Raw genomic sequence first — 27,316 nt, 5'->3', positions numbered from 1 at the left:
TGGGTAATAGAAGCAACAGGAAAGCTGATGGTAAATGCACCAGGTGCAGGGTGTTAATATGTGCTGCTATAGAAGGAATAGTGACAGAGATCCATTAGCAATAGCTCTAAGTAGATATTCCCAGGTCTGCTCCAAGACAGTTAGGAGACACAAAACCCACCTAAAGGTGTCCCTTCAGGGACAAGGAGTGACACTGTCCATCAGCTGATCCAAAGCAAGCAGAGGGGCTTTCCTCTCTCTCTATTGTTTTGCTCGTTTGTTTGGTTGATGTTGTTTTGGGGTTCTTTTTGCCCCAGACCCCTCCTTTTGTAGTGTAATTTTTTACCTTTCTCAAAGAGGTAGAACAATTGCATGTTATAGATGAGATTTTGGTTACTGGAGCCACTGAACCGAGTTTGAAATTGAGGATTTTGGGATTTTTCTTGGAAATCTGGTGTGTTCTTTTCGTCAGAGCTACTTCTTGGTGCAGAAGTGGTTCAAGGCTTACTTCAAGTTGCATACCTTGAGGCTTACCATTAGTTGCAACTCTCTTGAATCAGGAGTGTAACAGACTAAACTTGATCAAATGAGGCAATATAAATGGTTCAGATAAATAAGTGGTTCTTTCTTCTTTTCCTAGAAATTTTCCTCTGGCAACATTGAATGTTTCAATGGGCACTGTTTAAGATCTATGAGAAGGAACATGCCTCGCTGTTCAGACTCGAGCTTTGACAAAAGCATGGAAATACTAAGTGAAAATGTCAATCGACACTTTTCAAGGTATTGTATTTCTAGGTGTTCAATCTTTATTTAAGTCATAGAATGAAAAGGAAAAGTGAAAGCATGCACAGTGAGTCACATCATGATAAATCTACAGCTAAGAACCCACAAGGGAATATGAATATCATAATGTCAGTGTCAGTGTCTTAGAACTAGAATCACTCTTCTTATTAAGTGTTCTGCTTTATAAAAGGCATGTATCTCCTTCCAGGTCCTTTGAGATCTCTCTTCCACTTTGGTTACTGAGATACTACCTGCCTTATTGAGATGTCAGGATGAGCAAGCTGGGAAATACCTGTCCTTAGAGAGCTGTGTGCATGTGGTACACAGCAGGCTTGGGATCCAAATCTTCCCTGGAGTCCACAGGCTTTTCTTTGCTTGACATGGAGCACTAGATTAAAGTTCCCCAGTGCTGAGGGGGAAATGTGCAGTGCAATGTGGTTCAATACTTTTGTACAGTACTTCTAATACAATTCTGTACTCCTTTCTTCTCCTCTTTTTCTTAATGTAGGCAGTTGGCAAAGCCAAAATCAGGCCCAAAAAGGGAAGTCTATAAAGAAGGTAAGTAATTATAATTCCTTGCATTCCTTTTTAGCCAGATTTCTGAGAAGGATTGCATTTGTTCACTTTGTCCATTTAACTGGCCTCAAAAACTTCTGAACTCATCAGCCAAAATCACCTGAAATTGTGAGAATACATATAATGAAGATAGGAATTTCCACTGAGTTTTATGAAAATAGGTAGGTGCAAATAGGAGGAGATGCTATTAATTGCTTTCAGGCTTGGGAAGAATTCAGTGTGAATTCCTGAATTTTAAGGCACTAAAAAAAAAAAATCTGTTAACTCTTGTTTCTTTGTGCCAGCTATTTTCTGGAGTCTGCAGAACTGGTTAACTTTACAGGTTAACTATAAATCAGCCTTTCAAGTAGGAGGGGTACTGCAGTACTGTAACATAAGTCAGTTATAAAGTATTTCAGTCATGAGATGCACACTGGTGTGGGGAAGGTGTCCCTGAAGTTGGGCGTTTGACCTTTGAGCTAGCTTTCCATGCTGAGTACACAAGCAGGCTTGGTGCTGTGAGGCTACTTCGAAAAGGAAAATCCTTTAGCTCCAGGCAGCATTGTGCCAGCTACGGGCTGAATGTGGGAAGGGATCTAAAATGCACTTTGTGTGTAGTAACTCAAGTTCTTCTTGGGCAATGTAAATTATTATTTACTGAGCTCAAGGTTAGTTTTATAGTTGGTGGTGATGAGATCAAACCTACCTGTGTTTAAAATGACATGGTAATGTATCTGTTACTCTCACCGATCTCTCAACAGTTTTAATGACAGTGCAAGTAATGAACCCATAGCAAGGGATGCTGTCTTGTAAATATTGGGCAGATCTCTTTTAAAGCAGGCAAGTGTTTTTGAGTTCTTTACATGTGGGAGTGTATCTTGAGGCATTTCTTGTCTTTTAGGGCTTTTGTGTCATGGTGCAGAAAATGATGCATACTTAGGCAGTGTACCAAAACTGTGTATCTTTAGAAGAGACCTCTTACATAAGCAATTTTTAGAAAAAAACATTAGATACAATTTTACGTGAATGGAGGGAGAACATCTTAGGGGTAGACATTTGTTGTTTTCACTTTCCCAGAGAATGCTAACAGGAATAAATTTGTCTCCTACGTGGAACAAAAGCTGGGTGTTTGGTTTCATCAGCTTGGCTTTTCAGTCTATTAAAAAGCTGCTATACAGATCAGACTTTTAAATATGTAGTTTAAGCAGAAGTACTTTAAGTTGAATGCTGTGATCATGAAAGTAACTTCAGTATTTAAATTTTTAAAATAAAAGGCATTTACATTTTCCTAGAGCAAGAGTGAAATAAAGTGACTGATGTATTTTCTGTCACAGAAAGCTTTATGTATTATTGCATTTTAGTGTCCAGAACACTGAGGACCAGATCTGGCTCAAAAGCTGCAGAGCAAGTCCATGAAGAAAACAGGGATTTGGAGGTTCGCCGCAGCTGCAGACTTCAGCGAAGGCGTTACAGCAATACAAATGAATCTGTTTTGTTTGACAAACTTATAACAAAGTAAGGAGGTTTTCCTTCATCTTGAAAAGCTACTACGATGAGCCTTATTAGCAACCCTTTGTACTATGGCAAAATATTGGCTAGGGATCTTCTCTTCCTTTTGACAGCAGGAAAAGGTATTGTTTGTCCTGTCAGCAAGAGCTATTTGCATTCACTGGTCAGGCTAAGACTCTGAGCTGTTATGTATACGCTATATCTCTGTGATAGGATGTTAGGAAGAAATTGTTTATTGTGAGGGTGGTGAAGCACTGGAATAAGTTGACTGGAGTAGCTGTGGATGCCTCCTCCCTGGAAGTGTTTAAGGTCAGACTGGGGCTTTGAGCAACCTGGTCTGGTATGTATGGGCTGGGTAGGTTTATATGTTGTGAACCAAAACAATTAGCTTATGTTGTGATTTCTAGTAGTTTTAACTTAAGATACTAAGGAAAGTTGGATATTGGCAAAGTGAAGCAATTCAAGTATTTCTGCCTGTCTGTGGCTTAATTCCCTCTTGTGAAGCCCAAAAACTGAAACTTGTTTTCTGAAAGGTTTTCCAAAAGTATAAAAGCAGTAAGACGTTATGTCTAGCATAAGTAGTCATTGAAAAGCAACATGAAATTTAAATAGCAGTGTAGAGAAGCAATCTGTTGTCTGAAGAAGGCTGTGAACCAAGTGACTCAGTGCTATCATGCAGAGCAACCTAAGTGCTATGAAAAACTGCCATAATTTCTTTGTTGCTTTACTGTGATCTTCTGAATTCTTTTTCCTACTGAAATAGTTGGGGTTTTTTTACTGTGTTCAGCAAGAGGGGGGAAATAAACCTGAAAACAGTGTATGTTTGCGGATACTCATGCATTTGTTCTTAATTCTCTCTATAAGAAGGTAAACATTTGACCTAATTTTTAAGTAGCGTTGAAAAATTTGGAAAGTGTCAATGACTTGCATTGTACATGCTGTATTATGGTATTATGATTATGTGTGCTGTTCTAAATGGGCTTTTTCTGTACTTGCCTATTTTTGCTTTCATATGTCAACTTTGTATCTTAGTACTGCAGAAGCAGTCTTGCAGAAAATGGATGACATGGAGAAGATGCGTAGACGGCGAAGGATGGGAGACCTGGAGGAGTTCCATGACACAGAAGAGGTAGATACTCATTTATTTTGCTGGTTTTGTATAAGTAGAGTATTTCTTTTCCCCAAGAGGAAATAGTGTTAAAATGATAGACAGCAATCATACGTCCTCTGTTCTAGTTTTGCTTTATTAAATTGTTAGCCCACTGTCCTTTTGAATGGCAGTTACTTTGTTTTTTCAGTGTTGTTGTAATCTGCTTTCATAGATTTTTTAATTTGGATCTCCATTCCTGTTTTAGAGTTGAAACCCTTGTTATTAATCTTATTAATCCTGGGTTCCAGAATGATGTTCCTGTTCTCTCTTGCTCTACAATAATTAAATCTTCTGTGTATTTGAGTACACTGATGATAATACTGTATAGGCATTAAATATGTCTACACGTTTTCTGCTTCTTTGTGACTGGTCTTTCTTTTTTTTTTTTTTTTTTTTTTTAAGGAAAGCCTTGATACAGAAAGGACTGATGAAGAAATAGCTGATAATCAAGGTAGCATTGTTGGATAAGACTCTTTTAAGTTTGCTTGACTATGCTCTAGCCAAAAGCTTTGTCTTAAATAATTGAGATGGGATGAACTACTGGGTATTTTTCACCTATTGAAAATAATCTGTGCTGTTACTGACGTTACAAGCCACAGTCAGACTCCAGGGCTCTACTGTAGTGAGCTCAGAAGAGGTTTTCAGAGGAAAAGAGAAGTTGTTTGTCCAAAGTGCTTACAGCAGGAGAGGTTATGTACTGGTGGGAACACACATTATGTAATGCATTTTGAGTTTAATGTAATTTGCGACGGTACTTAAACAGTGCAACGTAATGTTGATGTGCAGGGGGTTCCTCAGAAGAAAGTGAAGCCAAAGAAGATGATGGTGAAGATGCTCGAAAGCGTTACTCCTTTCGGCAGAGGAAAACTGTTGAGCGCTATCAAGCTCCATTGCAAAGTAGGTTATAGGCACAACTTCCCTTAAGAGCTAATTGCTTTCATGGAAGTGAGTGTTATGGGGGTTTTTAAGAATTAAAATATGTACACACACTCAACTTCTATTTCCATATCTCACTTGCAATTTTGTCAAAGGCATATATCCTGTGAACATCCTATTTCTTTGCCTTTTGGCATCCTTACTGTTGTTTTTCAATAAAAATGCTACCTATGTATCCTTGAAAGAATAGTAATTAATCAGACTTGATGACCTTACTCTTGTGGTTTTCAGTTCTTAATACCCAGGTGTGTATGTTTTTGCTTTTATTGTACACTGATTTTAAAAAACTTCTTCTTCCCTTCCCTTGAAACTTCCCCAGAATTTAGAGATGGATGATATACGTCCTATTCTCTGCCTCTTTTAGTACCCTGCTTTCTCTAAAACTTGTTTGTAACCTTATTTCAATTTTTTTCCTTTCAACAGAACCAAGACAACGCAAGATGTATTTTTCAGACAGGCCTTCACCTGTCAGACAGACAGATTCATGCAAAGGAACTAATAGGTATGTGTTTGGTTAGTGATAATTCTTTCTCAGTGCTGTCAGTCACATGACTAAATACTGCTTTCAAGGGTTTTTGGACTCAGGGCAATTAGATATAACAGTATGGTTATTGCTGTGGTAGTCAGGGGGTATAAAGAAGGCAAATATTGGAGGGAAGCCCATCCTTTTTACTGACCATTAGATTTTATTTTAAAATTCAGTTTTTGTGGTAATGATGAGGGTTATGGCTGAGATTGTACAACTGAATTAATTTGTTCTGGAATTGAAGCCAAAATCTCCCTCTGAAAATCTCAGACTGTTGTATCTTCTAGGATGGAGATTTTCTTAAAACTAAAAACAACTTTAGAGAGAGTATGGAAGTTTTAATGATTTTTTTTTTTAATCACTCAGGTACTGATTCTGGTTTCTCTTTGGAATCAATTCAAGTTTCTGTATGAAACTGCTTAAAGCAAGAAAAATGCTAAATTAAATTCTAAATTACAAATTGCAGTAGTAATGACAAATAGATTTAGTATCCTGCAAGTGTTTAATGCCATTCCTTGCTAGATAGGAGCACTTTATTTAGCATCCTTGAAAGCAGGCAGATATGGAAGGAGAGAGTTTTGAAACCAAATTTTGAAATTAAAAGGTTGGTGTTTCACAGAGTAGATAATTAATGCTGAGTGAAACTTGATTTGTGTGAGAGCGGGTGGACAAAAAGTAGCTTGGTTAAGAAATTTCTTTGCACACTGGTTAAACATTTTACCTTCCTAATAAAAATCAAATTTTGCTGTCATGAGGGAAATCACATAATGTAGTTTGAAATCAGAGTTGGATGGAGTACAATAATACAGAAATTTACTAGATCTCAAAGTAAACTGAGACAGTGTTCACTTAAATTTTGATGTTACTTAGTGTTTATTTTAATTTTTTTTAATTGTTTGAATGTTTGCAGACAGAGACACACAGTCCCCAGCAGTGATTCTTCTTCCTCATCTGATGATGAAGAGGATTTTGAGAGGCAGAGGAAGAACAGAAATTTAAGAAGGTTGATGCAGTTGGAGAACAGGGGAGAAAGGAGACTATTTGGGAGTACTTTACATCTTCCAAACTGTGAAGCGTTGCAATCTTCATCCTGTTCAGTTTCTAAATTCTGGCAGTTGTATCTGTTGATACAACTGTAACTGGACTCTCTACAAGTTGATTTTTAGCATTGATTTTAATAAGCAATTTGACTTCTAGGTGGGAATGAGGCTAGCAACATTTTGATGAAATTTCTTAATGTAAAATTCTGCTGTTCCTGTGCCTTAAGTAGCTGATTCAGAGAGAAAGCCACTATAACAGAGGATGTTGTAAATAGAGGAAATGATGGAGACTTGGGTTATTAACAAATGCTCTAGAAAACTCTTTTAGTAACAGTCTAACAAATACGTTTTCAGCCTGATGTCTCAGATGTCTTTCAGAGTAGTCTACTGGCACACAGGTTCCAGGGGCCTTGGGGAGGACTGGCAGTGATAGGCAGCCTTTGTAATGTTAAAACCAACTGAAATAAGTATCGTCGTGGGCTGTAACTTTTTGAATATAGAAGTTAAGTGTTTGAAAAGTATCAATGTATTTGGGGGTCAGAAGGGGCAGTTTTCTTTCTCACAGAATTATTGTCAGTCCATGGTCTGCACATAAAGAATAACTTGTTCTAAGCTTGTATTTCTACATATACTTTGTTGACTGGCATGGATATTTTTAAGTGCTAAGAGTTGTTAAAATAATTAGCTCAGCTTAATATCTGGAGTGACCATTTTCCTTTCTTTACTCATGGACATTAAACATAAAACAGCTGGAATGGATATTTAACAATTCAAGAAGTTTGCGCTCATTTATAAGATATTCTTAATTAATTTGCTTTTATTTGAAAATCAAAAATCCACATTGTAAGTTAGAAAGCATCTTTCTTTTTCTCCTTAATTCAAATCAGGTCTCTTCCTGTCAACTTTCGGAAGAGTGACTTAAAAGGAGTTCACAAAGATCGCATGAAAATCGGAGCAAGTCTGGCTGATGTTGATCCAGTGCAAATAGATTGTTCAGTAAGTATTTTTACTTCATTGTGTCAGTGAGACATTTTCAGTAATTCTGAAAGCTTGCATACAGTAATGTGCTGCCTGTAACTGCCTTGGCTTAGTTTTTTTTTCAAGCAGTTTGAAAATTGGCATAAATGTCTCCTTTGTGCTGACATCTAATTTCTGATGAAACTTTGAGGCTGCAGCTTTAACATCTAAAATGTGTTCTGTTGTCTTCATCTTTAGGTACGATTTGATGGCATTGGTGGTCTTGCTGACCACATTTCAGCTTTAAAAGAGATGGTTGTTTTTCCATTGCTTTATCCAGAAGTCTTTGAGAGGTTCAAAATTCAACCTCCAAGGTAAAGGATGCCATTTAGAGCTAAATTCTAATTCACCTATTTTCAGGAAAATGCTCAACTAAGTATTATGATTCCACACTTCAGAATTTTAAGTGTTGATGTTTTTGGGGTATTTTAGCAATAGAAAAAAAGTAATTTTTAAAAAATGAATAGAATCCAACATACATGTAGGGTCAAAGATTTGCAATGTGGTGCAACTATGTTTTAAAAGTGTCTTGCCTTCAAAAAGGGGGAGGTGGAGTGGTTTTGAGTTCTACATGCAAGTGGACTTGATCAGTCTGTAAGTGATAGTCAACTGCAGTTTGTTTTTGTGGAAGTCCAATTGTCTGTCTCACCAACTCTTTTTTTCAAGAGTTCCAGTATCAGCTTTACAAATGATTGGACTTGTAACTAGAACCTTTTACTGCTAGCTATGCTTGGGCTAAAAATACACCTGTCCACTTTTTATACGGCTGAATGGATTCTGTTTTATGAAATGAAATTATTAGAGATTTAAGTGTTAGATTTATATATTCTGGGCCGTCAACACTCAGTCATGGTATATTGAATTAGGACTTCAGATTATTTGGTTTCAGTAACTCAAAAAGTGTAACAAACAATGAAGAGAGCTTTGTTTAGGAGACGGCAGTTGTGCTTCAGGGATGAGGGTGGTAACAGGTAATTTTCTATTTTATTTTTCTTAGGTGAATTATTTTTTTTAATTGCAGAGGCTGTCTATTCTATGGCCCACCAGGGACTGGAAAGACATTGGTTGCTCGTGCGCTTGCTAATGAATGTAGCCAAGGTGACAGGAGAGTAGCCTTTTTTATGAGAAAAGGTGCTGACTGCCTGAGTAAATGGGTCGGGGAATCAGAACGACAGCTTCGTTTGTTATTTGATCAGGTACTGTTGAAATGTTGCATTATGTTCTGAGTTGTAACTAAATTTCTGTGGTCAAGAGCAATTCTTTTTCTTTTTTTGTCAACTCCTTCCATTGAAGTGGGATTGTCAGTGTTTCCTTTTTCAGTACATTTTTAGAGGCTTGAAAGTCTTGAGATGCATTAAGAAATGTTAGTAAAGCAGTCAAGAGAACCTTGTAAAGCAGCACATACACGCACACGCCCAACTCCTTGCCTCAGGAAAGAAAAATCCAAACAGCTGCAAAAAAAGTTTCAAGAAGTGGTGACTTCTGATCAGAGGGAAACAAATGCAGTCCAAAAGCATGGTTTTTTGAAATTGGTAACAAAGGTTGCTTCCAGAACCTGTAATACAGTTAAGTCTTTGCTCTTTTCTTGGTGATTGCCAAATGGTTGTAAAAACCAGTGGTGGGTTTTATTTTTTTTTTGTTTGTTTTGGTTTTTTTTTTTTTTTTTTTCTTTTTCTTCCCCTGTCACCTATCTCCGTGGGTTGACCTATGCTCCTGCCTTCTGTTACTCAGGACACCTCACTACTTTAGATCAATGAGTAGAAATGTAGAAATCCCTGATGCTGGTCTTAAAAATCTACTTCCAGTGACTTTAGAACCACAGTGTTGTTTGTGCATTTCTCCTCCAAACAGTGCTGTTTTCCTGATGTCAATATTCCTGTTTTCACTGTAGGCCTACCAGATGCGACCATCAATTATTTTCTTTGATGAGATCGATGGTCTTGCTCCTGTACGCTCCAGTAAACAAGACCAAGTTCATAGGTGGGGCATGTTTTGTATCAACATAGAAGATGCTTGATCTTTGTGAAAACCTATTTTACAACCTATTTAACTTAATGTGACACATTCATTTATCTTGAAAACTTGTAATTCAGTACTACTTAATTTCAGATAATCTTTAAATAGCAATTAAAAACAATTCACGAAACTTTATACAAGCACAATGTCTGTGTTACCTTATTTATTTTATGTCTTAAAATGATTTGTCTTTTTCTAGTCAGTGTTTTATCTATAAGAGCTAGTCCTTTCTGAGTGAGCATTGGTGATTATGTGGAACTGAAGAAAATCAACTACTGAGTAAAAACTGTATTCTCCTCTTAGCTCTGTTGTATCAACACTTCTGGCACTTATGGATGGCTTAGACAGCAGAGGAGAGGTTGTGGTAATAGGAGCCACCAACAGGCTGGATTCCATAGATCCTGCTTTACGAAGACCGGGACGCTTTGATCGAGAGTTTCTCTTCAGCTTGCCAAACAAAGAGGTCAGAGCTTCAACTCAACCTCAGTGCTTAGTATGGCAGAGTCCATCTTTATAACAAACCCCTGCAACACAGCAGGATCATGGAGCAGTGAAAGTTTCCTCAGTATTGTACTACTTGGACAAAAGAGAGCTCACTGGAGAGACTTTGCTTTACTGTGAAGGGCAGACCTGGCACTGAATATATATCATTAAGATGATTGTAGTAGGTAGTTAGTCCTCTAATTATTAGTTTTGGTTTCTCTGCAACCAGTGAAGAAAATGGGGTGCTGCTACTCACTGAAATGTTTAAAAATGACTTTATGAATTAGTTAAGTACTATTGCTGTAGCATTGTGAAACTGAAAGAAATTGTGTGCAGACAAGAATTCTTTTTTAGTAACAAACTTTGATCCAGGCTGGTGCTGGAACCAATTAAGTATGTTATGAACTGATATTCTTACGAGTACTCAGTAATAGGTACTTGGACAAAAATGTGAAGTCCCTGCACAGGTGCAGGGCTAGGAAAGCTTCTAGTTCAATGACAGTAGGCAATGAAAATATATTGTGGGTGGGGGTAGCAATCAAAACTAGAATACAGTTCTTGTGTTTTCTTTCTGGCTATCACTGCTAGCTCTTTTTCCTAGCACTTTTTGGAAAGTGCTGAATTGAATGCTGGTAAAAGTGCACTAAACAGTGCATTGAACGCAAACATTTTTCTCCAGTTTTATCTGCTCTCGGAGCAGGTGGGGAGGTGTCGTGAAACAGATATAATGCACACTTTCCCACTGTGGAAGAATTTTAGAAATCCACCATAATTAGTCCGTGTACCACTAAATACTTCAGTAAAAGTCCTGCTAAGATCAGAGATGGGGATATGCAACATTTGACGTTTTCTGGATGAGTGACGGTAATTTGAGTCATAATTATTGTTCTACTTGGTAGTAACAGTAGCAATTGGGAATGGAGTGCTAGGACTGTTTTCCTTGCATGAGGTATCAGAAGAGCAAATTTGATGAACTAATGAGACTGACACCATGAAATTTTGCTGAATTTGAGAGAATTTTCTGTAAAAAATCTGTTTGCAGTTAAGTTTGGGGTTTTTTACTGCAGTGTTTTCTTCTAGATCTCACACTTGTGAAAACTCACTTTTTATGAAAGGTGTAAATGCCTTTTACTTCATTGCAGCCCCCAAAAAGGAGTTTAATGTAACAAATTTAGAACTAGGAAATTTCCTGCTTGATAAAGCAGAATATATTAACTGACCCTTAAAATGCTTCAGAGTTTGGCAGATAAGGAAAGTATTTGTATTAGTGTGAGGGTTTTGGGGGTTATGCGGTGTGGTTGTTTCAAGAGAAAATTTAGGGCAAACTAAAATGCAAGTGTTCTGTTTTCAGGCGAGGAAAGAGATTTTCAAAATTCACACACGAGACTGGACCCTGAGGCCCCTGGACAAGTTTCTTGAAGAGCTGGCTGAGAAATGTGTTGGTGAGATAGAAAACACTGTTGTTCACTGCACGACTTGAGTCATGGGGATCCGGAGCTTGTTCCAGGCAGTACTTGAGCTCCTGTGCCTTGCTCCGGAGCGAGGCAGTGACACACCTGGCATATCTTGGGAGTAAACCAAGACAGATGCTGCTTTCAGGTTTTGGGGTTTTTTTCAGAATACTGAATGGGTTTAGGCCATCTCTCCCAGGAGTAAAGTTTTGACTAGGGGGCTGCTTCCTTTTAGTGCAAGATAACAGGCTCTGAGGCACATGTCAAAACTTCTCTGCAGTGCAGTAGTTCTTTAAATTATCTCTTACCCTATTAATTTTTGGCTGCATGCAAAGTCTTAACATTTGATTCTTGTTTTGTTTATTAGGATACTGTGGTGCTGATATTAAAGCTTTATGTGCTGAAGCTGCACTCTGTGCTTTGCGCCGCCGCTATCCTCAGATCTATGAAAGGAGTGAGAAACTGCAGTTAGACATCTCTTCGATTAAAATAACAGCAAAGGATTTTGTCATGGCCATGCAGAAGACTGTTCCAGCTTCACAGAGGGCTGTGGCTTCCCCTGGGCGGGCACTATCACCTATTTTAAAACCACTATTAGAAAACACACTGGAAAGAATTTTACAAGCCTTACAGAGAGTATTTCCCCATGCAGAGCTTGCGCTGAAGAAGGACCAACAGCAAGGTATAACAACAACATCCAGTCGTTTAAAATTCTGCCAAAGCAAAAGCTTCTGATACATGCAGTAACACACATACCTCTCAGCCATAGTTTCAGTTCAGTTTTATAACCTGGATGTGCAGAGTGCTGGATGGGAGCAGTGAGTGACTTGTAATACACAGTGTTTTAGTTTAGGGTTTGGCTTCCATAGTGTAGGTGAGTTGTATGTCAGTTGGTGAGAACAAATCAATATTGATACACTCTCTCTTGATTATTGAAGGTCTGTGAATAGTTAATTACTATGCTAATCTCTGGAGAGTGTTCTCCCAGCATCACTCTCAGTAAAGCTGGCATTGTTTGCATTGATCAAACAGAGGCAGGGACCCACCAACACAATGAAAGCACTGGGGCTGGGAGAGGGGTGATTGTGTCCCTTCTCTGTTGTCCCCCTCCCATTATCTCATCCTCTTGTGATCTGTGAGGAGCCTTATTTAGATGTTGTGTGGGTGTTTATACTCTGACTAGTTCTGGACAAATGGAAGTCTGTGGTCATTACATTCACTTAACTTCCTCACGTTTGATGGGAGAACCTGTTTGAAAAAGCAGTGGCCTCATTGGGTTTTTCGGGTGTCTAGGAAATACAGAAGTTGTTCCTAATCAAATTTATTCCAAGTGGAAACAAAACCTCCCACGCTTTTGTCAGAGAAACCTGATGCAAATTGTGGGGCATAGGACAGTTTTCTAGAAACTGTGCAATCTCCTTACAGCTGTGGTAGAATGAGCCATTCAGAAAATAGCATTCAGTGTGTGTCTTCAAACAAAATACAAGAGAATGGTTTCCTACACTGACTTCAAAGGTGTATTAATGAAAGAGTGAGATTTGAACTATTCAGGAAAGTCAACAAAGCTCCCATCTTTAAATCCTGTTTTAGGAAATGATGTGATTGAAAGTGAAGAGGAATCACCATCAATCTTTGAAGAGAATGGGAATCAGAAAATGCCTGATCGTGGAAAGGCAGAATTCCTCACAATAAACAGGTCTTGTTTGTCCCTTTTATATTTTTAAGGTGGTCGGGTCTGTAAACTGTTTTGTTGTGAGGGGTGGTAGATGAAGAGTGATGGGTGTGTGAGAGGTGGTTCAATATTTGCAAGAAGTATAAAGATTCAACTGGGTACTAAATGTTCTAAGCAAATACACTACCCTGGCCCATCAAACTGACTGGCCCAGCCCTGTTTGCCTGAGTCAAAGTGGTCCACAGATTATTAGAACATGTTCATTTAATCCAAAGTTTCAAGACCCAAAAAATGCGCTGTGTGCCCTTTTAGTTTAAAAAAACTGTAAGGATTTGTGTAGCCATCTTTTGCCCTTCTGCCTTCCAAGATTGTTAAATCAGAAATAAAATTGAGAAACGGCTTGATAAAACACCATGAGGAAAACTTAAACAATGTCCACGTTTTGTACCTTTTAACCTACAGAGTTTGTTAATCTTCTGATGTTTTATTGTGTGGAAACTGTATAAATCAACATCTGAAGCAGTAGGTTATTGCTGTCACTGTTGGGTCAGTTATTCTTCTCCATTTCTGTTGCTGTGCTGTCCAGAAAATGTGACCTTCTGAGCTTGGGCTCTATAATCTTTGACTTCAGCAAGTAAAGGTACCACCGTCTTGAGGTAGAAAAGCCCACAGACATCTTCCAAGTGTGTTTCATACTCATAAAACAAGATGATTAGCAAATTAATAGACAATTCAAAGAGGAAACCATAAAAGTAATTTAACTGATCCAATTGTGTGCTTCTTCAGATACAGCTAATGTGTTTCAGTGCCCACATTAATCTTTTTCGTAGAAATGCTGGTTTGCTTCTTCCTTAACCATCTCCAGGCACTACAGCCAAATTTTAGCTAAATTTGACAGGCGTAGAGATCTAATTGCTTGAAGTCAAGAGCCATTGAAAATGGTTGTGTATATGGAGCGAAGGGACCCAGATCAGTTTGTGCTTAGAGAAGAATGGGAGTTGTTGTTCTACACCATATCAGGTCACTGACCAGCTGTGTGTGTATATTTGGCTGGACAGCTTCCCTGAAGGATTTAAGAGCTCTTACGTAAACCAGCTAAAGGAATGGCAGACATGCTGGGGAATGACAGGATTTCTTAGTGGAGGCATGGTACCAGTTTTTGAGAAAACAGGCTTTGGTAGTCTTCCTGATCACAGACCAGCTTATTATTTAGTGGAACATGGACTGTGTTTATGAAAAGAAAAATAGGAAAAACTTCAGCATCTGTGTGTCTGTTAATCACTTGGTTTTAAGCTTGTTTTCTTCTTTCTGTTGTAGAAATCCTCGTTGCCAGCCAACATCTTTCAGGCCACGTTTCTTATTAGTTGAAGATCCAGGGTGTGGGCAGGCTTTTCATCTGGCACCTGCAGTAATCCATGCCCTGGAAAAGTTTCCTGTTTACACACTAGACCTGCCTGCTTTATTTGTTAGCATCACATCCCCAGAAGAAACATGTGCACAGGTATCTTTTTTCTCATTAATCTTGTAGGACTCTTAAACTGAATATGAACTACATATAAACTTGTGAAATAAGCAAAATTCACTATTAATGGAGGAGGCCTGGTTGGAATATGCTGTTATGTTTACTTCTGTCTGGAAAACCACTTTTTTCCTAGATGGCATGATACTGTGTAAGGACATTATATGTAGTCATGCTTTCCATTTGAAAGGAAGCAGCGAGGGTGTTGCTAGGAGCTTGGGAAGATCGGAGGTGCTGCTAATAAAGCACTCTCTGTGGCAAAAGTCCTGCTGGTCTGGCAAAAGTCCTGCTGATCCAGGAAGTTTTCATTGCTTCTGAAGCCTCTGTGCTCTCAGTAGATGGCTCTGCATCAGCCTCATGGCATTATGCACTTCCTGAAGCCCTGTTTTTTATTATATTTGTCAGACAGTCAAGGTTTGGGGGAAAAGGGTTTGTTTTTTACATACACAGCTTTGCACTACTGCAGTATATGCAGTAAAGGAATTAACTCGTATAACACTTAGATTTTTACCCTGGTGTGTTTTTCATCTCTAGGAAAATTAGATATAACCAGATTAGTGCTGGTTTTCTTCTTTTTTAGTTCTAGGCGGGGAAAACATGTTGTTTGGCATCACTGTATTAAAATATTTTGACCTTTAGTAGCAGCACTGGAGAGCTGCAGGAGTCAGGACAGACACATTCCGTGACTTGTTTGTCAGATAGGAGGAGCAATTTTCCTTTTATTTTGTGATGGTTGCATCTATGGACATGTAACTACCCTGTGTAGTGACTGCCTGGATATACCATGTGTGCTTCCCACCTTTTGATGGGAGCTCTGAATATTGTTAATCTGAGAGGGCACACAGAGAAATTTGACACTTCCCTCTGGCAGTAGATGCATTTTGTCTCCTGTGATTGGGGTGCCATCTGTAAGCGGTGGCTTGTGATCTTCCAAAACATGTCATCTGGTCTGATGGATCCTTTGGTAGTAAGAAGTTGTGATTTAGCTCTTCAGGCAGACAAAAGAATGGTCACCTCTTCTAAAATGTGAAATTATGCGTTGTAAGCAGGCTCCTCACATAGGTCTTTGTTTGTTGAGTCTGTGCTCCAGAGTCTTTGTTGGGTGTGTGCCTGCTCTGAACTGAAATTGGTATAGTTGCAGGCGTGTGGCAGTTTCTCCAAACTAATACACCTTGCTGAAGGACTAGTCCTGTTTTTTCAGGCACATCACCAGATTGGCTGGTTGCTGAGGCTCTTTAGGAGTTCTTGCACCTAAATAATTGTGAAACTGAGCAGAGATTCAATTCTTTCTCTGCCTGTGTTTGAGTCAAAGTAAAAATTTTACTTTATCATGAATGAGTAGTTAATTTATTGGTTTGTCTTGATGTTTTAGCTTCATGAACTCCTATTTCATAAGGTAGTTTGACTGATTCATAGTTATTTAGTATCCTGTTCTAGAGGATGTAGTTTTCTTATCTGAGCTTTCATTTTGCCAGTTGATGCGAGAAGCTCAAAGAACAGCACCAAGTATCATTTATGTCCCACAAATTGCTTTGTGGTGGGAGACTGTTGGAGCTACAGTGAAAGCTGTTTTTATGACACTGCTGCAGAACATTCCAACATTTGCTCCAGTTCTGCTCCTTGCAACAACTGATGTGAAACAGGGAGATCTCCCAGAAGAGGTATTTATCAATACTTTTATCTTCCTTTTTGCTTGTTAGTTTATAATGCCTTGAAACATGAGAATGCTGTGCCACTCTAAAGCAAATCCATACTATTTAGGCACCCAAACCCTCTTAGAAGTCTCTTAAAATTTGCTTAGACAAAACAATGCTGAAAGCATTTATCTAAAATATTTTCTGAGTAAAAAGATAGACTTCAACTCAACTCTCACCCATCTCACACACTGGTGCTTATTAGACAGATCTACAAATTTGCTTCAGGCAATCATTTTGGTGACTGCAAGATGGTGAGGTGTTTGCTTAGTGAAGAATATACAGTGCTTGAGGTAGAAAAAAAGATTGTTTTACTGAAAAGAGAAATATATTTTTACTGAAAAAGTGCAGTGGTCACACTGTTATTGATGGAATGGCATTTCAAATTTAAATAATTTTATTATTATTTGAGTTTCTCTTCACATCTGGTAGGTGAAAATTTGACATACTAGAAAGATAAAGTCCAACTTCTGTTTAAGTAACTTGGAAATCAATTTTTAGTTGTATTCATTAACAGAATTCAGCAAGACTACATGCTGAGCTTTCTAGATATTTGTGGTGGTACACGTGTCCCCCCCTCAAGCTGGGATTTCAGAAACATCATCAGAGAGTGTTGAAGGAAGGTGTTCAAAATGTGAATATGATGCTCTGATTATTTTCTCTTGGTAGCAGAAGTTTTTTGTGCTCTTAAAAAATGCTTTCCAATATAAAGAATGAAATTACTTCCATACCCTTTGGTAATAGAGGTGGAAAAACAGGGCACAAACTCGAAATTTGCAACTTTAGACACTTCATTTAAATTAATTAAAAACAAAATTTTAAGTCATCTTAACAAAAAGCTGGCACTTGTATGTTGAACCTTGCCCATTCTATAGCTGCCATAAAGATCCAAGCCAAAGAACGGAAAAGCAGGTAAATACAGAATAACCAGCCTTGGAAGTGGTGACTGTCAGCTCTTTCACAGTGGTTTATTATATCTTTTTTTCATGGAGCCTAAACTCTAGACTGTATTATTCCTCAGAGCAGATGTTTTAATTTGCCATGCTATGAAAATGTAGCCTTTTAAAGCCAAGAAGATGACTTTACATAGCTTATCTGAACAGGTCAGTATTCAGTTTAGTTTAGAAAGGTAGTCACCTTTTTGCAATAGAATATAAAAAATATACACAAAATGTGTGTGGCCTTATATCTGAAATATCTTTTCTCCTCATGCTTTAGATAAAAGCTTTATTTAATAATGATTGTGAAGAAGTTTTCAAAATTCAGTGGCCTACCTGTGCTGAAAGAAGAAGTTTTTTTGAGGACTTAGTTATGAAGCAAGCTGCTGAACCTCCTGTATCAAAAAACAACTCAGGTGAGGATATTCAAAATATAAAACCTTGCTAGCAGTAAGTTAACAGCTAATGTAATAGTGTTTCCTTTGGGGGTAATTTTCTATCAATTATTTTTCATGAGCTTGTATTTGAGTACCGTTAATTGACTAAAACTTTCCAATTAATTTAAGCTCGGCAGCCATTGGAAGTTCTGCCTGTAGCACCGCCGCCTAAGCCTCGCCAACTGACCGAGGAAGAAATAAAACAACTGGAGGAGCAGGAAGAGGATACACTGCGTGAACTGAGGATTTACTTAAGGGATGTGACTCACAGACTTGTCATTGACAGACGTTTCAGGGCATTCACAAAGCCTGTTGACCCAGAGGAGGTAAATTAGTGCTGCTGTGTGAATACACACAGGTATAATGGTAGTGCAGTTTCTCTGTGTGTGTGCTCCTCAGTGTTTGTGTGTCCTTTCTAGGAAGGTTGATCTTTGCTTTTATGATCATAGTATTAACAATCTCCAGGATAGGGGAAGTGAATTTTTGTTTTGCTTATACTTTTTTTCTGACTCTTTGGGTCTCTCAAGTATCTTTTATTTGAGTGTTTGCTGAGGTTTTCTGTGTTCCTTCTAAGACCTCTTTAAAACTTGAGAGTATCCAACATCATCCAACAAGGATCATCTAGTCCAAGTGCCAGTTATATCAAATGCCAACTCAGTTTGCTTGTGAGAAGGCTTTGATATGTTGGTGTATTACAGCATTAAAAAGGAGAGATCTCTTTCTCAGTAATTATAAACAGTACTTCTAGGGCTGTTTTAATAAGGCCTGAAGCTCTTTAATTATCTGTCAAATTTCTGCAAGAATAGGAGTAGAATCAGCAATTTGTCATATTTTCAGATTCTGTTCTCAGTGGGCTTTTCTTGATATAAGATCAACCATAAAGGCTGTGTGCTTTTTTCTTCCTCCCCTATGCTTCTCATTTAATTCATTAAGCAAGTATAGGCTGGGGCACATACTTCCAAGTCACCTGGAGATTTTAGATAGCTTTGCATTTCCACAAAGTCCTGTTTCCCCAAATGTCCACTGACTTATTTCCTTTCCTTTTACTTTCTAGATCTGAATAATCTAAAAAAATACAGATGTCCTTATCTGAGCTAGTCATTAGGCTCCTTCTATTGTCTGAATAAAAAAATTGGCGGCTCTTGAGTCCAGCTGTCACATTCTAGGTGCCTAGGACAGGTGCTTCAAAGGTGCAATTTGTGCAGCCTTTTTCTTGCTGGCAGAAACAAAGAGAATCTCAGGTGACTTTACTGAGAAACGTTTTTGCTGTTATTTTCTGAAAGGAAGTAAAAAGAGTCCCACTCTGGCTGCTGGCTCCCTTTTCTGCCCCACTCATTCTTCTGACCTCCCTGCTTGTTTGTTTTCCCCTCTTCTAGCCTGTCTCTTCAAAGCCAGCTTAAACATTCACCTTTCTGTTTTCAAGAAACTAATTGGGTAATTTCTGCATCTTTGGGTTGTATCATACTGGGATTTTTAAGAAATCCTTTATTTCACTTTATGAAAATAATTATTTATGATGGCTGCTATGTTAAATCTCTGAGCATGTATATTTCCTTTGTAGGTACCTGATTACAATGCTGTTATTAAACAACCCATGGACCTCTCCACAGTTCTGTCCAAGATTGACATGCACCAGTACCAAACTGCAAGAGACTTTCTAAAAGACATTGATCTAATCTGTAGCAATGCTTTAGAGTACAACCCAGTTAAAGATCCTGGAGGTGAGGATGTGGTTTTACCAACTAAGTTGTAAAAGTTTTAAATGTGCAAGTTGATAAACGTCATTTGTGTACAGTAGGTGTGGGATTAGATCATTTAAAAGATCCCCGGAGAACATTTCTGACCAGGTTGTGAATGTTCAGCATCAAATAAACTTATTGGGCATGAAATTGTGATAGACATGTTGATTGAAAACTACTGCTTTTGCTTTAGTAATTAACTTATCAGTTGGCATACTGAAAAGATTGACTAGAACCTTTCAGAACCTACCTATGACAAGAGAAAAAACTTTTTAAGTAAACAAAATAAAGGGGTTAGTTGGCTAGTAGAAAGTCCTCAATTCTGTCTGCAAAATTTCAGATCGTCTCCTTAGGCACAGAGCCTGTGCTTTGAGAGATACTGCCTATTCCATAGTGAGGGAGGAAATGGATGAAGACTTTGAACAACGCTGCCAAGAAATCAAAGAATCTCGTAAGCAAAGAGGTACGTTTTTTGGCACTGAGGATTTAAAGACTTCTCTCAGTATTTGTAACCAGCCATGCAAAACACCATTCTTTGCTCTCTTCTTTATTGCATGGTTCAGGCTGTGCTTCCTCTCACTTCTGTGTAATGCCAAAGGAGGACTATGTTCCTGGGTGTAAGAAAACAGACCCAAAGTGTAATGAAAAACTGAAGATGCCAGGAAGGCCTGTGGATGTCAGTACCCCCTACTCTAAAGGCAAGTTGTGTTTCACTTGGACTTCCCCGGAGAAGGTGCTGAAGCCTCTGCTCTTGTGACCTGTAGTGCCTGGTTCTTTATGCCAGAGGCATTGAATTTTTTAATATGCTGCAAAACATGGGATAAATCCAGAGGTCATTCATTCAGTATGGTTGTAAAGTCCAAGTACAATGGCTGGTTGACATTAAGACACTGCCCTTGCTAGCCCAGCTGATATTTGATGGTTCCTGCGTTGCTACCTCTTAAAGTCAAAAAAGTTGTATATGGCAGTTTCTGGATGCTTACCTAGTTTTTAGGTATATGCAATAGTGTTTTCCCCTTCCCTGCCCTCATACATTAAACTCTATTCCTGTGGTTTCCAATTGAAGGGGAAAGGGTTGATAAAAAAGGGGAGCAATAATCATAGACATGTAAAGGAAAGATCATTATTTCTTCAGTTTTACCATGAAAAGGACATGGGGCAAAAAAGGGGCCTTAGATCTCTTTCAGTTAAAACCCATGACATGATGTGACATTTCCTGGTCTTCTGGCATGTCTGGGAATTTTTCCACTGACTTGACCCATAGGCCTTGTGTGGTACTCTGTGAAGTCTCTATGGAGGATTTTTTTTCTCCAGCAAATACTCTCTTAAAAGTGCCTCTTCAGCTCTTCCCAATGTGTGTCTAACTTTTGTGAAGTTTACAGATTGAGGGCTCATCTCCAAATGCATTTCTGTTGTTCACATATCACTTACTAAGTCACCTAATAATCTTGTTTGCAGCAAGACTTCCTGTCTAAAGTAAGATTTGTGTTCATAGCCTCTTGAAGCTGGTGATGTGAATGGTTGATGGTTTTGTGATTAAATTCTATAGCTGTAATTTTAAAAATCTAATCGCTAACTGACCCCATTAAATTGCAGCTTTTTCTCCAGACACGTCTGGGGAGATGGGTGGTGGTAGTTAAGCTCATTTGGTCATTTTCCTTGTCAGACAAGTAAGATGAGCATGCTTCTTGTTTTGGTAATGCTTTGGAGTACTTTTGCTTATATCTCTTTGTAGATAAGTCAAGAAGAAAACGCAAAAGGAATAGAGAGTCTTCAAGTCTTGCAGCAAAGAGGAGGAATATTCAGTTCAATAAAGAGAATAAAATTCCTGAAGACCAAAATGAAGTAGAGAGTAATGAAGAGTCTAACTCAGATTGCACCAAATTTGCACCCTCTCAGGATACTCCTATTGAAGAACATGAAAATGTACTTCAAGAACGACAGAAAAATGGGACAGAAAATGAAAGAGAGAGAGTTCTCTTTGTGGGTAAATCTCCTTCTGGAAAAAAGAGAGAACATTTGGACCTAAGAGAGCAGAGTGAGATGCCAGATTGTCAAAAAGCCAGAACTTCTGAAGATGGAGGTTCAAATAGTAAGTGAAAGCTCAAAAAGGTCATTTACCCCCTTCTTTGTGAGGACAGTTACACTACCTACCTACCAGGTTTTGGCCTTGCTTTCTGTTCTCAGTTGTTTCTCAAATTGGTGCACCGTGTTTCTTGCATAATGGTGCTGCCCATTGAGTTATGCTAGTCAAGTTTGTGTATTTCTGCAGCTGCTGCATTTCTGATTCTGCAGTTTGTTTTTCAGATGTTACCTAACTGAAAAACAATAATTGGCTTTCTTTTATTGCATGAGGATCTTTCCAGAGTAAGAAGCACAAGTTAAAAAGCTGTACTTCAAGCAGTGTGCACACAGGTTCATGTGTGGAATAGAAGAGTTATGTCCTAGTGTTTGCAATGTAAGATGAGTTTTATAACCTAAATTACTTTGGAGTTTTACAGTGCAGTGCTGTAATGGAAACAGGATTTTTTCCCCGTTTTTCGCCTGCCTTTTTGTCTAGTGTTGTTTTTGTGTTCAAGTTTCTAGCTTTCATGGAGCAGTGATTTTTGCCAGAAAGGGGGTAGAAGTGTCAAACATTTATCAGTGAAAAATGGTAACAGTTGTCTCTGTTGTTGCAGAGAGGTTCTCTTCTCCAATTATAGGGTACTTCACTCATACTGTGTTCCAGAGAGAGAGAAATCCTGACTTTAATTTGTGTCATTGCAGATTTGTGGGTACACCGTGTGACTCGTGCAAGATCTTCTCAGGTGGAAGAGAAACAGACAGGATGTGTTGGGAAGGCAGTGAGAATTAGCACACAGAGAGTGTTTGTGGATTACTGTGAGCTCAAAGTAAGTTTAAATTTTAATTTGATTAATACCAAAGTAGGACATTTTTTCTTGCTACATACAAAGTTGTAAATTGAGTCAGTTGTTAACCAATGCCAATTCAGACAAAGCATGGGAAGGATAAATACCTGGTGATATAATTCAACCTATAATGGACTATGTTGTTTCCACAGCTGGTGTAGACTGCTGTTCTTGCTTTTGGCTAACTAAATTTTAGGAGACTGGATTATTTCCTATTTTTAATATAAAAAGGCTTGTCAGATTTTAAAATAGCCCACTGATAAACTGGTAATGCTATTGGTTATTAGTGTCTTGGCAGTTTTCATGATGGACTGAGGGGTTGCTTTTGTTTGCTGTTTGCATGTTTTCATTTATTAGGAACTGAAAGAGTACCTTGATTTTTAGCAGAGATGACTTTTAACTTGAAGTTAGCAGGTTGACTTAAAGGTTATCATCCTGGATAAAATACTAATACCTGGTCTTCTCAAAACACTTTCAAAATCCAGTAATAGAATTTTGCTTTCATATAGCTATACAGTGTTAGAAGGTTCTTCCAGTCCCCTTTAGTAGAGGAGTTATCCTGTGATACAGTTGGAGAAAGGATCAAAAAATGTGCCTAGCTGCAGGGGGTCAAAGAAGTTTCTTGGTATGAATTAGAGAGGGTAGATGGACCTGGTCATGTTCAGGAGATGGTGCAGTGAGAAGAATTGCCAGGTTGAGGTCCTGGAGGTGGGTCAAACCAGAGGGGGATGCTCTTTACCTGCCATGATAAGAAATGAAGTGAGAGAGAGAAATTAAGACAGGCTTTTTAAGGCAGGCTTCCTAAGCAAGTAAATTTCATGGGGTTGTATTCATAGAATGACAGCATATCCTGAGTTGGAAGGGACCTAGAAGGATAGAGTCCAACTCCTGGCCCTGCACAGGGCACCCCCAACAATCCTGCCATGTGCCTTGAGCTCTGCCAAGCTTGGTGCTGTATCCACTTTGCTGGGGGAACCTGTTCTACTGCCTGACCATGCACTGGGTGAAGAGCTTCTTCCTTGCATCCAAACCTAAATTCCCCCTGACACAGCTTCATGCTATTCCCTCAGGTCCTGTCAGTGCTCACAAAAGAGCAGAGATTGATTGGTGCCTGCCCACCCACTTCCCCTTGTGAGGAAGCTGTTGTTCATGTCTACCTGTGTAGGGAGTTTGCATGGGTTTCTCTGGAGTCAGGGTGCCAGCAGCATACAGTGCTCTCAGTGCTCTGAGGATACTGCCCACTGGAGAGATGGTACCATAAAGCCCTTACGGAGGTTTCAGCTCTGAGGACAGAGCTACAGTCATGAAATGCATCTTTTAGAAAACTTGATTCCTTAACATGGGTGCCACTGGAACTTACTGCTTGTGTTAAGAGAGCCTGTTTGGAATTCACTTGCAGATAATAAGCTGGGTGAACCTCCTAACTGTAGCTGCTTGGTTTTGTTTGGGCTGGTTTTTTTGTTTGGAGTTTTTTGTTAATTTGCTTGGTAATAGGCCTAGAACTTGATGAATGCATACAAGAGCATGGAGTCACTTACGTGGCAGCAATTAAAAAGTTTTGCATGGGAAGTTGGCCATATACCTGTGCCATGTCCTACCTTTTCTGTTTGCAGCTTAACTTGTGCTATTCTGAACTCTGGTTTCTGTTTTTTTCTTCAGCAAGTGTTGCATTCTATTGCCGTGGTAACTGAGAACGTCAGTATATTTCGCATGGAAAAGCTATATGCTGTCCTTAGCCAGTGCATTTACCAACATCGGGAAGATGATGACAAAAATGAATTAGTGAAGGTATTTTTTTTGTCTTGTAGCACTTTCTGTCGTTATTACAGGTGTGTGTTATGCATACGTATGTGTGCCCTGTGAACATCATGGTTATTTAGCATTACTCATTGCTGTTTAGTTGCCTGTGTTACAAGATTTGTTCATTACAGTCTGGAAGACATTTCTCTGTATTGAAAAACTATTGTTGCATTTGGCTTAGCTGTTGGCAGTTTCAGCAGGAAAAGGCTTGGAGACAACGGGTCCCTCCTGGAGCCCTCTCAAAGCAGTTAACCTCAGTCTGTCACCACTCCTGCTCCGGAACCTTTTAAGTGCTTGGGGTGCTGTGAAAGGAGGGTGCTTTTCTCAGTCTGTCACTTCCTCGGTCTCCCCTTGTGGGCAGTCACACATGGTAACACTTGCATAGTATTCATTCAGTTCCTGAAAAGAAACTAAGTATGAGGCATAACAAGAATAAGAGACTTCAGTCTCAGCAGATTTCCTTTTTTAGCTAGAACTGCTCAAGCATCTTTAATTTCATATATGGGGAGCTTCCTGCCTATGAGCATTTAATAGTAACAAGTCAAAATCTGTAATCTCTTCCTCTAAGAGAGGATTTCCAAGTTGTCAGAGCTTGGCAGGAATAGTCCACAGGAACCCATGGTCCCATTCTGACATTCCCAGTGTAGAGTTGATTTAGATAGGTTGGATATTCACTCTTCAGCTTCCAAGTCCTCAAATCCATTTGTCTTCCAGGTGGTTATGCATAAGAATAGATAAAATTCTTGTAAGTGTCTCAGTCTTCCTTTAAAAAGCCAGGAAGCCTCTTCTGTTGGGTCCTGGTCATCTTGATCTCTTCTTCCACATCTGATGAGGAGTCAGATCAGATGCTCTTGCTCTGACTGTGCAACAGTGAGGGTTACTTGGATTCAGGGATGCCATTTCTGAAAAATGCACCCTTCTCTCATCCATCATAATGACGTGATTTAACATGCTTGTTATCTTGGGGCTTGTAAGCTTTTGTGACAGATCTTGATTTCTTTGTTTTCTGCTTCTTTGAACCAAAGAATATTTCCTATTCAGAGGGCTTGCACAAGTCAGTCCAGGAGTAAGTTCTACTGTATGAAGACAGAGACTTTAACAAGTATTTATTCAGAGTGCAGAAAAGAACAGTTCAGCTTTTAGCTGTTGAAAGCACTGTTGATCCATAGTCCCCTGATACAGATCCCTGCAGATCTTCTTAGCCTACTGTCTATTTTGGGTACATAAGGATGTGTTGGAGCCAGGGAGTATAGAACAACAGTGATGGTGGTAGCACATCTGTTGGCTAAATCGTTACTAACACTTGTGTGCACAGAGTCTCTTCTTTTGATGAAGTGGTAGACAGAGTTCTTAAGTTTGTATTCACGCTGACTCCTGATGTCTTTTTTTTCTCCTTAGGCAATGAAGAAAGAAATTACAGCCTTCAGTTACCCATGATACTTGATTTCAGCACACTGGACACACTCTGTAATGTTTTCTTTTTATTGCATGCTGTTCTTTCTTGGCATTGTTCAATAAATACTAGGTCTACACATATATTTATACAACTGTATCTTAAAATTTATTAAGAAAGCTCAAATAAAGTCATTCAGTGACTTTGATTTGATATTTCCCTTTTAGATATATATGTTAATGTGACATACTGCTGTGATTGCCTTTGGAACTTAGCAGATCTGAACACATAATTTCAGTACCTCTCTTTAAAAGAAAATGTAACTTGAAACAAAGCAAAATTCACTACTGTAACTTTGAAAGTTTAATCATGCTTGTAATAATGGTAATACTGGAGAAAAGCATTTTAATACAAATTTTAATTCAGCAGATGGCTTGTAGTTGAATTCTGTTGTAAATATTTTTATAGTTACTGGGAAAGAATTATATCTGTTTATTACATAAAAGTTGAATATATTATTGGTGATAAATATATTGAAGTAAAAGCAAAGCAGCACCTTGTTTTGAAGAACTATATATCTTCAAACTTGCAGAGAAAATTTATCTGTTAATTTGATAGTTGTTTTAAAAAAGAGAGTAAGACCAAGTTCAACTATGTGAGAATAAAATCTTATATAAATAGAGATAAAACATGTAGCATGAACCTTTACTCTTCTGTCACCTCACATATACAACATCTGGCAATACTGAATGCCAAACTGTTCAATCCTTCTTTGTGTGTTTGGTTTCTTGCCTCTGTCACTTGTGTTTTTGTGTCCTTTTACTGTGTTGGTTCAAACATTGGTGTGCTATGCAGATTTTTTTTCTCTCTGTATTGTTTGGTGGATATTAATAAAAAAATCATCTCTTCCTAGGGGTGGATTGTCTGCTCTATTTTAATCACAGGACAATTTTGATAATTGATAATCTTGCATTTAAGACACTGGCATAGATACTACGATTTTAAAATAAGAACTATGTGTGATCAGCTTCATCTCCACTCAGTGTAGGGATTATACAGCAAAGACAATCTCAGGCAAGAGAAAAAATTAAATTGAAAATTTACATTTTAATGTAATTTATGACACTGGAAATGTAATAAATGAACTAATGTCTTTATCTCCTCCTTGGCTGCCATCACCAATTTCAATGTGACTTGGGGTAGGCAACTTTAAGTGCATCCCCTAAGAGCACTACTTGAAAACTGGCAATGAGGAATTGAGGAACCAGATACATTTCTGGGATCAAACCTTCTGTTTTGAGCAAATGTCTTCCTGTCACTAGGCTCGACGGCATCCTGTACCTAGGGAGGTAAATTTAAAAAAATCTACCCAGCTGTGTAAATCTTCATCTTCTGTGACCACCTGCGAACAGTTAAAGGTTCCACACAAGCCCCACCTTTCTTTTTTTCTTTCTCAGAGAAACTGTTACATTTTACTATCTGACCCAAAACGGCGCACAGTGATGGGAAAAAAACATTATAGGGAAACAATATTTTTGAGAATTGGGCAGTGAAAGTTAAAACCAAATATTAATTAAAATATTATGTATGTAGTAAAGAGAGGGAGGTCTCCTTTCTCAAAGTTCTCTAACTAATAAAAATTCCTCCAACAACCCAAGATGTGGGAAATGTCTTTTCCGTAAGAGCCGCTCCTGTGTTCACTCGCCCTGGTTTAGGTTTCGGGACCCTGCACCGCGTCCTCAGGGCGGGAGCGGCAGAAACCCTTGCCGG

At 38.6% G+C, this 27,316-nt stretch overlaps 1 protein-coding gene across 1 annotated transcript in view; it reads left to right on the top strand.

Moving 5' to 3' along the window:
* Positions 1-26,458, top strand: part of ATAD2 (ATPase family AAA domain containing 2) — a 30,075-nt gene extending 3,617 nt beyond the window's left edge. The window contains exons 2-28 of the mRNA XM_062491468.1: positions 620-759; positions 1,271-1,320; positions 2,679-2,832; positions 3,859-3,955; positions 4,379-4,427; positions 4,763-4,873; positions 5,336-5,414; positions 6,349-6,441; positions 7,366-7,474; positions 7,694-7,809; positions 8,517-8,691; positions 9,387-9,475; positions 9,815-9,974; positions 11,346-11,436; positions 11,813-12,127; positions 13,036-13,141; positions 14,435-14,618; positions 16,112-16,297; positions 17,549-17,684; positions 17,835-18,031; positions 19,267-19,426; positions 19,785-19,907; positions 20,008-20,142; positions 21,180-21,536; positions 22,211-22,335; positions 24,013-24,141; positions 25,552-26,458. Of these exons, the coding sequence (XP_062347452.1) occupies positions 620-759; positions 1,271-1,320; positions 2,679-2,832; positions 3,859-3,955; positions 4,379-4,427; positions 4,763-4,873; positions 5,336-5,414; positions 6,349-6,441; positions 7,366-7,474; positions 7,694-7,809; positions 8,517-8,691; positions 9,387-9,475; positions 9,815-9,974; positions 11,346-11,436; positions 11,813-12,127; positions 13,036-13,141; positions 14,435-14,618; positions 16,112-16,297; positions 17,549-17,684; positions 17,835-18,031; positions 19,267-19,426; positions 19,785-19,907; positions 20,008-20,142; positions 21,180-21,536; positions 22,211-22,335; positions 24,013-24,141; positions 25,552-25,590 (3,705 nt within the window). The 3' untranslated portion in view covers positions 25,591-26,458. The remainder of the gene's footprint in view (positions 1-619; positions 760-1,270; positions 1,321-2,678; positions 2,833-3,858; positions 3,956-4,378; positions 4,428-4,762; positions 4,874-5,335; positions 5,415-6,348; positions 6,442-7,365; positions 7,475-7,693; positions 7,810-8,516; positions 8,692-9,386; positions 9,476-9,814; positions 9,975-11,345; positions 11,437-11,812; positions 12,128-13,035; positions 13,142-14,434; positions 14,619-16,111; positions 16,298-17,548; positions 17,685-17,834; positions 18,032-19,266; positions 19,427-19,784; positions 19,908-20,007; positions 20,143-21,179; positions 21,537-22,210; positions 22,336-24,012; positions 24,142-25,551) is intronic.
* The last annotated feature ends 858 nt before the right edge of the window (positions 26,459-27,316 follow it).

This window comes from Cinclus cinclus, chromosome 1, assembly GCF_963662255.1.
Source record: "Cinclus cinclus chromosome 1, bCinCin1.1, whole genome shotgun sequence".
Classification (NCBI taxonomy): Eukaryota; Metazoa; Chordata; class Aves; order Passeriformes; family Cinclidae; genus Cinclus; species Cinclus cinclus.
Note: the sequence above shows the minus strand (reverse complement) of the source record. Positions and strands in the feature narration are given on the sequence as shown.